General features: G+C 46.7%; 1 protein-coding gene across 1 annotated transcript in view; it reads left to right on the top strand.

Annotated features, from left to right (window-relative positions):
- ARHGAP4 (Rho GTPase activating protein 4) overlaps positions 1 to 12,402 on the top strand; it is a 161,672-nt gene that overhangs the window by 60,449 nt on the left and 88,821 nt on the right. The window contains exon 7 of the mRNA XM_030194094.1: positions 9,191 to 9,412. Within this exon, the coding sequence (XP_030049954.1) occupies positions 9,191 to 9,412 (222 nt within the window). The remainder of the gene's footprint in view (positions 1 to 9,190; positions 9,413 to 12,402) is intronic.

Raw genomic sequence — 12,402 nt, 5'->3', positions numbered from 1 at the left:
AATGGATGGCATATGGTGGAGGTGGCTGAGATAGAGACGATTTGTGTTTCTGATCATGCGCCAATGTAGATTAAACTAACTGGGCTGGGTCATTCCAGGCGACAAGAAGTCTGGAGACTTAATGAGTCACTGCTAGGCGATGAGAAAGTGAAGGAAGATATTAAGTTTAATATTCAAGAGTTCCATCGCTTTAACGATAATGGGGAAGTAACCGATGGGGTGTTATGGGATGCGTTGAAGGTATTGGTGAGGGGGGCCTTGATTAAGTGGGGATCGCGCAAGAAAAGGGAAAAAGGACAACACTCGCTAACTTTGCATATGAGGTTACGCTAAGAAAAATCACACAACAGATATGGGAAGACCTTAAACAAGTGAGAGGGGAAATAGCATAATTGCAGATGGCAGACGTTCATTTCATGAGAACTAAGCTAAAGCAGCAATATTTTGAGTTTGCCAATAAATCAAATGCAATGTTGGCCCATTATTTACGGGCAAGGAGAGGGTGCTCCCTTATCCAAAGTTGAAAGATGGTGGGGGAGGTTGGCACTATGCTGATTCAGATATTGGAAAATGCTTTGTGCAATATTACCAAGATTTATATAGTGCCTCTGAGGGTGCATCGGCTGCAGATATAGCTTGTTATTTGGATGAATCTGAAAGGGCTCAGCTTGGGGAATCTATTAGACTAGAGGAGGTACAGGGGGGTAATAAAAAGGCTTCCTAATGGTAAGGCCCCAGGATTAGATGGATACTCAGTGAGGTTTTACAAGTGTTTTGTGGAGGAGCTGGGAGATTTATTGGTGCGAGTGGGTAATGGTGTTTTGGAGGGCAATGGGCTCCCGGTATCCATGTCGGAGTCTGGTGTAACAGTCCTGCCTAAACCTGGGAAAGACCCCACTGTTTGTGGTTCATATAGGCCTATTTCACTTCTGAATGTGGACGCAAAGATAGTGGCTAAGATCCTGGCTAACAGATTGGCTAGGGTACTGCCGAAATTGATTCATATAGATCAATCTGGATTTATCCCAAAGAGGCAGGTAGGGGATAACATAAGTCGTACTCTTCATTTAATATGGGAGGCACAAAGATCGCGGTCTAGCACAGCTATGTTAGCCATAGATGCAGAAAAGGTCTTTGACCGGGTCAGTTGGGGGTTTTTGCGAGCAGTGATGAATCGCATGGGCCTTGGAGATAATTTTGGTACCTGGCTGGCAGCCTTATATGCAGATCCGAAGACATGCCTTAACATTAATGGGGGATATACATCTTTTTTTCCAATTGGTAGGGGGACTAGGCAGGGATGTCCCTTGTCACCCCTTCTATTTGCACTGTACATAGAACCATTAGCAGAAATGATACATCAACATCCAGATCTTCGGAGTATTAGGGTTGGGGGGGTGGAACATCGTATTGCGCTGTTTGCAGATGATGTGTTACTTTATGTGGTGGATCCGGAGCAGACGCTACGTAAGGTGTTGGAGATCCTTAGGGAATTTGAAAGATATGCTGGTTTAAAGGTTAATATGGATAAAAGTGAGCTAATAGAGTAGATTGAGAGCACTGTTTGCTTTCAAATGGGCCAAGAAGCACATTCGATATTTGGGGATTCAGATTCCCAGGGATCTGAGAAGGGTGTATAGTTTAAATTATTGGAGGATTGTGAACCAAATTTGGGTGGAGTTATCCCGATGGAAGGGGTTGTGGCTTTCCTGGTGGGGTCGCATGGCAGTGGTGAAGATGAATGTGCTGCCTAGATTGTTATTTCTGTTTCAGTCACTGCCAGTGGCGGTTCCGAGGTGGACACTTAAACAACTGCAGGGTTTTCTATCACAGTTTATTTGGGAGGGCAGACATCCCCGTTTAGCAGGACGTGCATTGTGGGGGGCTCCTGAGAGGGGGGGTAGAGCGGTGCGCAATATTGAGTGGTATTATTTTGCTGCCCAACTGCGGATGATTATAGACTGGGAGAGGGAGAAAACAAAGCCAGCTAGTCAGGTGGAGCAGTCGTATAGCCTTCATAGGCCAATGAGTTCCTACTTGTGGACTACTGAAGGAATGGGAGTGATTTTGGCTGGGATACAAAATCCGTTTGTGAGGCATCTGGTGGAATTGTGGGGAGAAGTGCAGAGGAAATGGGGCCAGACTGATAGGGTATCTACACTTGCGTCTTTGCGATGGGAGCCAAAATTTTGGGCTGGAAGAGAAAATGCCATATTTGTGCGGTGGGAACAAATGGGTATATTGAATTTCCGAGCTGTGCTGCAGGGGGTAGGATGAAGAGTTTTGATACGCTATACTCTATGTATGGCCTGCCCGGGGGAGATATTGTTTCCTATTTACAGATTCAACACTATGTGGGGACACTGGGTTGGAGGGGGGACAACCCTCAAGAGATGCAAAGTCTGGAAAACCTGTGGCTTTTATTGAGGAGGGATGGGATCCCAGACCATTTAACTTTCAGGGGGCTTGGGAAGCAGATTTAAATTGCAGTTTTTCCAATCAGGAGTGGGAAGCTATTTGTGGGGAGGTTCAGAAAGCTTCGGTCTGTGTTTTGGTGCAGGAAAATGCATATAAAGTTCTCACTAGATGGTATTACACACCAGAGAGGTTGCAGCAGATGTACCTGGGTACTTCGGGTCTATGCTGAAGGTGTAACTGTCAATTGGGATCATTTTTACATATATGGTGGACATGCCCCAGGGTGGTGCCCATTTGGCATGCTGTTATGAAGGCGTTGGTAAAGTTGATTGGATCATCTTTGGTGTGCAGTCCTTTGATGTGCCTCTTGGGCTTACAAAACGAGGGGGATTCTTGGGAGGAGCATAAATGGCTGCACTGGGGGTTGGCAGCAGCTAAGTGCCTCATAGCACAGCATTGGAAGAGGTTGGACTCCCCAACATTGGGTGATTGGAAGTGCAAATTGGGTCAGTTAATACAAATGGAGCGCCTAACGGCATACTGCAGGGAGGGGATACTGCGACATAAAGGCGGGTGGGCTCGATTACAACAGCGATTGACATGCATTTAGGATGGTGGAGTATTATAGGAGGTGGGTGGGTTTGGGGGGAGTGGGAGGGGAGAGGGGAGGGAAAGAGAGAGCGTGTCCCAAAGAATCAGGGGGCATTTTCAATTTGAGCAGGGGTTGGATGTGATTGATGGGGCAGGAGAGGTGATGGTGTATACTATGGGCGCACGGTCTGTCTGGGGAGCGGATACTGTTTATGGGACTATTTTGATAACGTAGTGTGGAGAAGTGTATATAGTTGATAAGCTAGTTCAAGATGTTATAGTCCAGCAAAGGATGGCCCCTGTGTGGGCAAATGTGAGCAGGATGTGCTCTTTGTAGAATTACAATAAAAAGTTTAAAGTGGAAAAAAATGCAGGCCTAAAAAAATTAAAGAATAAAAAGTAATGCAAAGATAAGAAATACAAAATACAAACTGAAAAATTACAAATTAAAGAATCTAAAACAGCTTGCAGGATAGCTATAAACAGTCTTGCAGTTTTACATAGCCTTGTTCAGAAATGCAGGCCTACTTATCTGTGTTTATTTCTGAGACAATGGAAGGTTATTTTACTTGCCCAAGATTGCCACAGTGGGATTTGAACCCTGGCTTCCCTGGTTCTCTTCTCTAACAAAAATGCCTCACATAAAACCAGGTTTTCAGATTTGCACTTCTTAAAGCACATCTTCAGCCTCAGATTGGGTGTGAGGGCATCCCAAAGTGATGGGGCAAGATAAGCAAATGTAGAGTGACAAGTATACTCTAGATATGGTTCGGAGGGAGCTGGAGCTGTCAAAGAATTGCCTTGACATGAATAAGGAACTGTATGCATCTGAGAGTTGGCAGTATCTGGCCCGCTTGAAATTGCCGCACTTTCTCTGCTGGAGTGGTGAGTGTTTGTGTTTAGTTTTGTGACCACAGTCATGAGTTTTAAAAGGTAGTTATCGTAGGAGATAAAATTAGGATGAAAATCGGTTTAAGACTGATTTTCATATGAGTGAAAATCAGTTTAAAATAAAATCTGGAGTTCATTATTAATCTAGAACTGTGCAATGTGAGACGCAATCCTAACAGCAACGGTATGTCTTTAGTCTGCAAACAGCTGCTTTGCCTCCACAGGAACTCCCTTAGCAATGTGTGCAGAGCAGAACTAGGACATTTCCTCTTATTACTCATTGTGTAAAAAAAGAATATTAAAACTCCGGCGCCATCTCTCTAAAAGTGTCACAAACTCCCTCCACAACTCTGCACTTTGTGAAGTAACGAAACCCTTAAAAAACACACTCAGCACTTATAAACTATAATTTTAAACCAGCCATACTGTAGTGGCATTAACTCCTAGGCTCACACAGAGCAACAACCCACCTTTGAAAAGGCAAAGTTGCAAATATTGTATCAGGTCCCAGAACACAAGTACAGCATGGCTCATGGAATTCTTTCCAACTCTTCTTTTGTGTGTTTGTGTACGTTTGTTTATGGTCTAGACCGAAAAATCACTAACTAGGTTAGAAACTGGTTAAGTGGAAGAAAGAGGGTGGTGGTAAATGGAGATCACTCAGAGGAAAAGGATGTTCTCTGAGGACAAGCAGGCCATATAATTCTCACACGTGGGTGACATCATCCATGGAGCCCAGTGTGGAAACACTGCCTAACATACTATCCCCTCGATGTTCAGCAAGCGACGGTCAGTGTTTTTTTAAACGCTGACCTTTGCCAGCTAAATTAGCCCCCAGTATTCAGTGCTGAGCCATGTCCGGGCACCAACACGATATCGGGGGCTACATGTGAAGAGCCTATGTGGGCCATCCGATATTCAGCCTGGGCCCGCATCGGAAGTATCAGTCCCTATGGATACCAGGCCTGTATCTGACACTGGGACATGCATTAATTGGGTCCGCCTGCCTCAATGCCGACCGCTGTGCAGGGCTTGTGGGACCAGTCAGCATCGGACTGGACACTGAGGAAACTTGTGGACTCGATGTCGTTCTCGTCGGCACTGAGGGATCTCGATGCTTAGCATCAGGTGAAGGTCAAGAAGCACAAGCATCAATCCCCCTTGACGCACAGTGCCAGGAGCTATGGGGCATCGAAGACTTTGGTACCTGAGAAGTGTCGCCGGGAGGAGCGCTCCCTTTCTATTCAAGAAGTGCCTTCACGCCAGTCTCCTGGTAGTCAGGGCTCAGTTTCCACTATGGCACCGACAACTCTGTAGGCTGTCTCTGAACTGGCACCCCCACCTTTACCGATATCATCCCTCAATGAATGGATCCTGGCCATTCTCCAAGAGCACTTGGCGGGGCTACTCTCCAGGTGCAGAGTCCATTGGCACCAGGGGCACTTGTGCCAGCCGTAATTCTACCTCTGCTTGCCCCACAGGCCTTTCAGTCTGTGATGTGGTCACCAAAACCGGTGCCACATAGGGCAGGTTCATCTATGACTCTCCATCTAAAGAGGCTTTGACTGACCATCTTCACAGGATCCTTCAAGACATTCAGGTGAACTGGGAGTCCTCTCTGTCTGTTCCAGTTCTCCCCAGGAGAATTGACACCATGTTTCAGATTCAAAGTGCACCTAGTTTTGATAGGCCGCAGTTGCCTCATCACTCCTTGGTGGTTGAATCTATGCTCAAGTGAGCCAGTAATTCCAGGGATTTTACCTGGACCCTGGATTCGTTTGGGTGTACCTGGTCTAAATGCTCATTTCCTGTATACAGTCGTATCAGCGCTTCACAAGCCTTTTCTTGCAGTCTTTGGTGCTCAGTCTGTCTGACTTGGCAGACACTCTCCCTCCAGAGCAGCCTAGTTGGCCAAAAAGCAGAAGACCTGTTGTAAATTTCTGGCCGCTGTGCTTTTGACACTTCTGATTTAGATTCCAGGATCTCTACCCAAAGTTTAGTGATGCACAGACTCTTATGGCTGCGTGTCTCTGACTTGGACCCAGCATTTCATCAGAGGTTGAACGCTTGAAATCTCGGCAGCCATTTTGAATCAGCGCCAGGAGAAAATCTGCAGATGTGCTGGGCAGGAAAGAGGGTGCTCTTTCCTGCCCCAAAGAGGTCACTAGTCCAGGGCCACCAAGTGACTGAGTTGGGTCCAGATCAGAGTCGCCACCCCCCCAGGATCTTCAACACCACCCCCTGCCCGCCGCATTTGCAATTACCTTGGCTGGTGGGGATCCCAAGGCCCCTCTAGCAGAAGAGGCCTTCCTCCAGCGCTGCTATTCTTCACTCTGCCGAGCATGCGTGGCCTGAGGGGAAAAGCAGCCATTTGGCAGGCAATGCGGCAGAGTGAAGAAGAGCAGTGCTGGAGGAAGACCTCTTCTGCTGGCGGGGCCTGGGGGGACTCCCGACAGCCAAACCAGAGGCCCTGGCCTGAAGTCCTGCTTTGTCTGCTCCTCTGGGTCTTCCCCAGCCTCCAAGGGAGGCCTGGTGCTAGAGTTTTCTTACTCCTGTCGGGACGCAATCACCCAGGTCCCGTCAAGAGCAGGAGAGAGAGAGAAACCTTGGTGTCGGGCCCCCCTTAGAGGCCAGGGCTGGGGGAATTTTGCCCCCTGCCCCCCCTCGGCGGCCCTGCACTAGATCACCAGGGCACCACACTAAGGTAAAGGAGGAGAGGGGGAGGATAGGACACCCGTCCGCCTGCCAGCCTGCCCGTTCATCCGCAAATCCGGACAAACGGGCAGGCTGGTAAGACCCGCCTGGTTGCCCAGCCATGTCCTCAAAAAGGAGGACATGTCAGGGTAAAAACAGACATATGGTAACCCTACTGCAGTGGGAATTGAACTCAGTTTCTCAGGTTCTCAACCCACTGCACCAACCATTAAGGCTACTCTTCCACTCTACCAGCTCAAAAATGTAACCTGACCAGCGGCAATACAAATAGCATCAGGACAGGAATTGCTTTGGTATTTTTCTTCTGTACTGTGTAACTCTTTCCTTTTACCATTTAAGGTCCAGTCCTTTGTAGGACTTTTACCTTTTTATGTTTATAGATAAAATATATAAAAGGCAATTCTGTAACTGGGCGTCTGCAGTTACCCGTGAGTTGTGCACTTCTGCGATATGTGTACTCTGTGCTATTCTAAAAGGCAGTGCGTAAATATAGGGGTGTTCGTGTGGGCAGAGCATGGAAGGGGCGTGGGCGTGTTTCCACAATATGTGCCAAGAAAAAACACACCGGGGAGAAAAAGCCCTATGAAACAAGCAAAGAAAAAGCCAAAACAGTAGGGAAGGGACATAGGCTAACCAAAAAAAGAGGGGCATGGGCATGTCTCCACAATATGTGCCAAAAAAAACACACTGGGGGGGGGGGGGGGGGGGAACCCTATGAAACAAGCAAATAAAAAGCCAAAAAAGTAGGGAAGTGTCATGTCCCCTACCTCAACGCAAGCGGCGTCCTTGGGCTGCTCAGGGTCCCGTCGACATGCACACTTGACTGGCACAGCCCTGAGCCATGTGTGTGTGGTTCTTCTTTAGCTGCAGGCTCCTTGATTGCTTTGCTTCCATGCACCTGGCTCTGCTCTCTCTGCCTGGCTTCCAGGCTCCTTGATTGCTTTGCTTCCACCCACCTGGGTCTGCTCTTCCTCTGCCTGGCTTCCCTTGCTTCTCTCCTATTGGTCTTCCGGTTCCTCCTTCCCCTGCTCTTGTCCTATGGCTGTGTCCCTTCTCCCTGCTGATGTCAGACGCCAGCACTTTATCAGCTGAGCTCTCCCTAGGCTCCTTGCTTCGGCTTCTACTTTGTAAGGTGTTACTGCTTAGTAGTGTGCTTCTCCTCTACTTTGTTCTTTGTTACTGACTCTGTCTGTACCTGGATTACTCTTGTGTCTGCTGCCTGCCTACTGACCTTGCCTGTACCTGGATTACTCTTGTATCTGCTGCCTGCCTACTGACTCCGCCTGTACCTGGATTACTCTAGTGTCTGCTGCCTGCCTCCTGACTCTACCTGTACCTGGATTACTCTCTTAACCTGCTGCCTGCCTACTGACTCTGCCTGTACCTGGATCACTCTCTGGCTGTCACGTTCATCACCCCGCATCCTGCTCCATCTTGTAAGCCCTGCAGGCCGCCCGCACCTAGGGGCTCAACCTCTGGGGAACGGCGGTCAGCGTAGGTGAAACCCGGGGTTGTCCGGCCGCCAAGCAGAACCTGGTCCGAGTACTGGGCTCGGCAGTGCTCTACTTGGTACAAGAGCTCACAGGTCTGACAAGAAGAGACGTAGGCCAACAAAAAATAGAGGGTAATCAGAGATTGATTGCAGCAAATGTATTGAATGACACAATACATGTAGACTTGACACAGACTGTGCTTTGAAAGTGTGAACAGTGTGTGAGTTGCTGACAGTACACAAAGATACATTGACTCCTGAGGCATACAGGTTTACTGCCGAAACATGGTCTGTGTCGAGTCTATATGTATTGTGTCATTCTGTAAATTTGCTGCAGTCAGCCTCTGTTTACCCTATTTTTTGGTTGGCTTACATCCCTTCCCTACTTTTTTTGGCTTTTTCTTCCACAATATTGGAACAATGTATATAATGCTATAAGTGGGGGACACAGAAGAGGCAGAAGATCTGTGATGTAAATACAGCTGAACAAACTACAGGTCAACAAACATAGTTCAAAGCAAGGGCTTTAATTCATACAATCACAAATGTCTGATATGGCCAAATTTCGCCAGAAGGCTGCATCAGAGGCACAGCTAGAGAGCTAAACACAGAATGCACACTTCTCTCTAGGGTAATAATGAAGGTGAATTAGCCTTGCAACAATTCTTCTAAAGTTTCTCCAGCAAATCTTGGTTTAAATGGTCATGCCTAAATTTAGGAGTGACTATTTGAGTTTATTCTATTATTTTATAATGGCATTTTGGTGTACAGATGTCGTTATAGAATTGGCACTCAGTGCATGGCGTCAGTGTGCATAACTGGAGACACCCAGTTATATAATTACTCCTATATACAGCAATAAAGTTTTTTTGACGTGTGTAGAGAGGGGAAGAGGGAAGTGGAGCAGCTTTTTTTTCAAAACCCTTTCTGGGATTTTTGACTCAAAATTCAAATTTAATGTTGTTACTGTTTCCCCAAAATAAATAGGAAGTCAACAGAAGTATTTGCTTGTACTTGTGAATGCTGCCACGTCCCCATGACCTGTGATCCTCAGTCACTTTCTGTTTCCTCCTTAACTTTCAGTGTTGTGACCTCGGTTTCCATCTCTCCCTGGGCCGGGCACTACGGGTATATCTGTCAGCAGAATCGCAGGTGCAGGCCTCACATCAGGAGAGCCTAGGGGCTGTGCGGAGGGCTGTTGAAGGCCTGGACACCTTCGGGGACAAGGCAAAGGTCATGGAAGCCAACTGTACGGCCTTCTGCCCACCGCTGAAATTTGAGTTCCAGCCACATGAGGGGGACGAGGTAAGGTGTGGAAAAATATGCCCTGTATGCAGTGCAATGTTTCTAGCAAAAAAGGTGCTGTACTCAAATGCTAAGCCACTCTTCAGGGGTGGGGTGATCACTGAGGGACCCACCCCACAATAGCCAGGCCCCCTGCAACCAGTCACAGAATCTACGACAAGGCAGAATTGGTGTCTTGAGCCTGAGCTCTTTCATTAAAACTTGTGGTCCGTGGGTCAGTTTTAGCAGACACTGGAAAAGGTGCCGGTACTCAGTACCCCCGAGTACCCCCTCAAAAAAGCCCTGCCTGTATGTACTTAAAACCTCACTAGTGCTGGCACCAACATTTAAAAATGATATAGAGCAGCTTTTAAACTAAAATGGCAGGGGGAGGGGAGAGGGAAAGCCGACAGTCACCCAGGAGTGCATGGTTTGGTGTGGAATATCCTTGAAGAATATTACTGAAACAGGACATTTAGAGAATTCCAATAGAGAGGCTTCAACAATGGTGAAAGAAAGCCAGGAGTTTTTAAGGGGAAAGCAGAGTAAAGGATGCAAATTATCCCCATCAACTTCTAAGCAGCTTGTAGATGCAAGGAAAAAACACAATTTGAAGTGTCTCTATACAAATTCTACAAGCCTAAAAAATAAGATGGAAAAGTTAGAGTATATAGCACTAAATGAAGAGGTAGATATAATAGGTATCTCAGAGACCTAGTGGAAGGAGAACAATCAATGGGACACTGTCCCGCTATATTCAGCCAGCAGTGGTCAGCGTTTTTTTAAACGCTGATCATCGTTGGCTAAATTATCTCCCAATATTCAGTGCTGGGCCATGTCTGGGCACCGGCACTGAATATCGTGGGATAATTTTGGGTGGGCTGGGCTCCGTAACTTATGTGTTTCCAGCCGATATTCATCCAGGGCCTGCATAAGAGTTATGCAGCCCCTGCTGAGAGTCTGGCTGGGGCCTGCATAAGTTTTTTTTTGTTTTTTTTAATGTTTCAACAATTTTATTGATGATTCAACAGAATTAAACATTCAATAGGCACAATATGTAAAACCTTGCAAACATCACAATCTGAATAAACTGAATAAGAACAAGATAGTAGTGTTGTCATCAAAGTTTTAACAATTTTTCTCCCCACCCTACCCAATCCCATACCACACCCCACCCCACCCTCAAGGTTTTAGCTTGTAGTTCAACTATTTTTATTGATAAAATTACAATATATACATACAGTTGGAATTCAGGAAGAAAAAGATACCATCCCCTTAACTTTTAGCTCCCCGATTCCATACCTAGCACTATTATCAATCATGTTAATAGTTCCTCCCCCCCTTCCCCTTCTCAGATCACCCCTCCCCACTTCCTCTCCTTGTGTCAATACTAATTACAACGTCCCCAACCCAGTCCTATCCATTTTAAGACAAATATACAATTAAACCACCCTGTGGATCTCCCTCCCCCTCCTTCCCCCCCTCCCTTCTACCAACCCACCTAAATAACCCAGCATATCTCCCCAATTCCTCGAGCACTGAGTGGCTCCGAAAGACGAGACATACCATTTACAAACCTTATAAGTTATTAATAAGGAGGCTTCGGCCTGTGGACTCAGTATTTGCAAGTAAGGATTCCAAAGCTTCAAAAATAGTTGTTTGAGTTTATGGGCCCCTCTAGCCTCCTTAGCCTCCCAAGTGGCCAGCATATGGACCTGATTGCGCCAGTGCCAAAATGCCGGAGGGTCTGATGATGTCCAATATTGCAAGATTACTTTTTTGGCCACCAAGCTAAGTTTACGGACATAACAGAATGCTATATCTGGCAAGGGACCGAAACATGCCCGGCTTATCTAGTAGTAATTGTGCCACTGTCCCTTGGATATTGCGTGCCAACATATAAGATAAGAAGCCCCTGATTCGCCCCCAAAAAGTTTTGATTTTAGGACACATCCAGATAGCTTGAAAATAAGTTTGTCTCTGTTGATTACATTTAGGGCAGCCCTACTCCCCCCCTTCCACCATGTATACAAGATGCACTTTAGTCCAATAAGCACGGAGAATTACACTATATCCACATTCTCTAAGCCTCGCCTCTGTAGTGAGCGAGAAGATTCCCCTTAGCTTAGCAGTGACATCCCAGTCCCCCAGTGACCCCCCCCCCCAGATCCTCCTCCCATCTAGTTTTCAACCAAGAAAAGTCTATCTGGGAACCCCCTAAATCAGGGCCCAATGAAGACCTGAAACTGACAGGCCTCGGATCTGAACCTCTTGAAAAAACTCTCAGACCCTAGCACCCAGATGCATCCCCAGCTGCATCCCATCCAAGGATGAGACATAGTGCTTGAGTTGCGCATAAGCAAATCGATTACCCCATTGCTGCCCCACCCGGTCCTGTAACCTCTGATAGGGGATGAACCCTCCCTCTCCTTCCAAGACATGTTCCAGAAGAGAAATACCTCTTCTTTCCCACTCAACGAAAATCGGATTATCCATGCCTGGCTGAAAAGACACTTTACCCCTAATAGTAAGTTGATCAGTCATTGAGGGATTAGCTCCCAGTTTCCCCACCAGGAGACGCCACATCTCCTGCAATGGCCTTAGTAACAAACTCCTTTTCAAATGAGGAGGCGTTTGTGATGTATCCAAGTGTAGCAATGAAAAAAATTTATATGGTGCGTAATATAAGCCCTCTAGTGTCTGACCAGACCAGTCTCCTAAATGGCGTAATAAAAATGCTTGGTTATATTGTTGCAGATTGGGGAGACCAATGCCCCCTCTCCTCCAGTCACCCATCATGATTGAAAGACGCATCTTTGTTTTTTCTTTGCCCAACAATAGCCACTAAATAACCAATACAGGCCCCTCAGATCTTTCTTTATAATCCTAAGTGGCAATTGATGGGGAGAAATGAAAAAATAGACTTTTACTTCAGCAGATTTAGCCCATACGCAGCAGAGCTTTAGAAGTGTTAACTCCCATTTTTTTGTTCTCTCTCTCACACAGACTCT

Source organism: Microcaecilia unicolor, chromosome 2 (genome assembly GCF_901765095.1).
Source record: "Microcaecilia unicolor chromosome 2, aMicUni1.1, whole genome shotgun sequence".
NCBI classification, from domain to species: domain Eukaryota; kingdom Metazoa; phylum Chordata; class Amphibia; order Gymnophiona; family Siphonopidae; genus Microcaecilia; species Microcaecilia unicolor.
The sequence above is the reverse complement of the archived record's forward strand: the minus strand, read 5'-3'. Positions and strand labels throughout refer to the sequence as shown.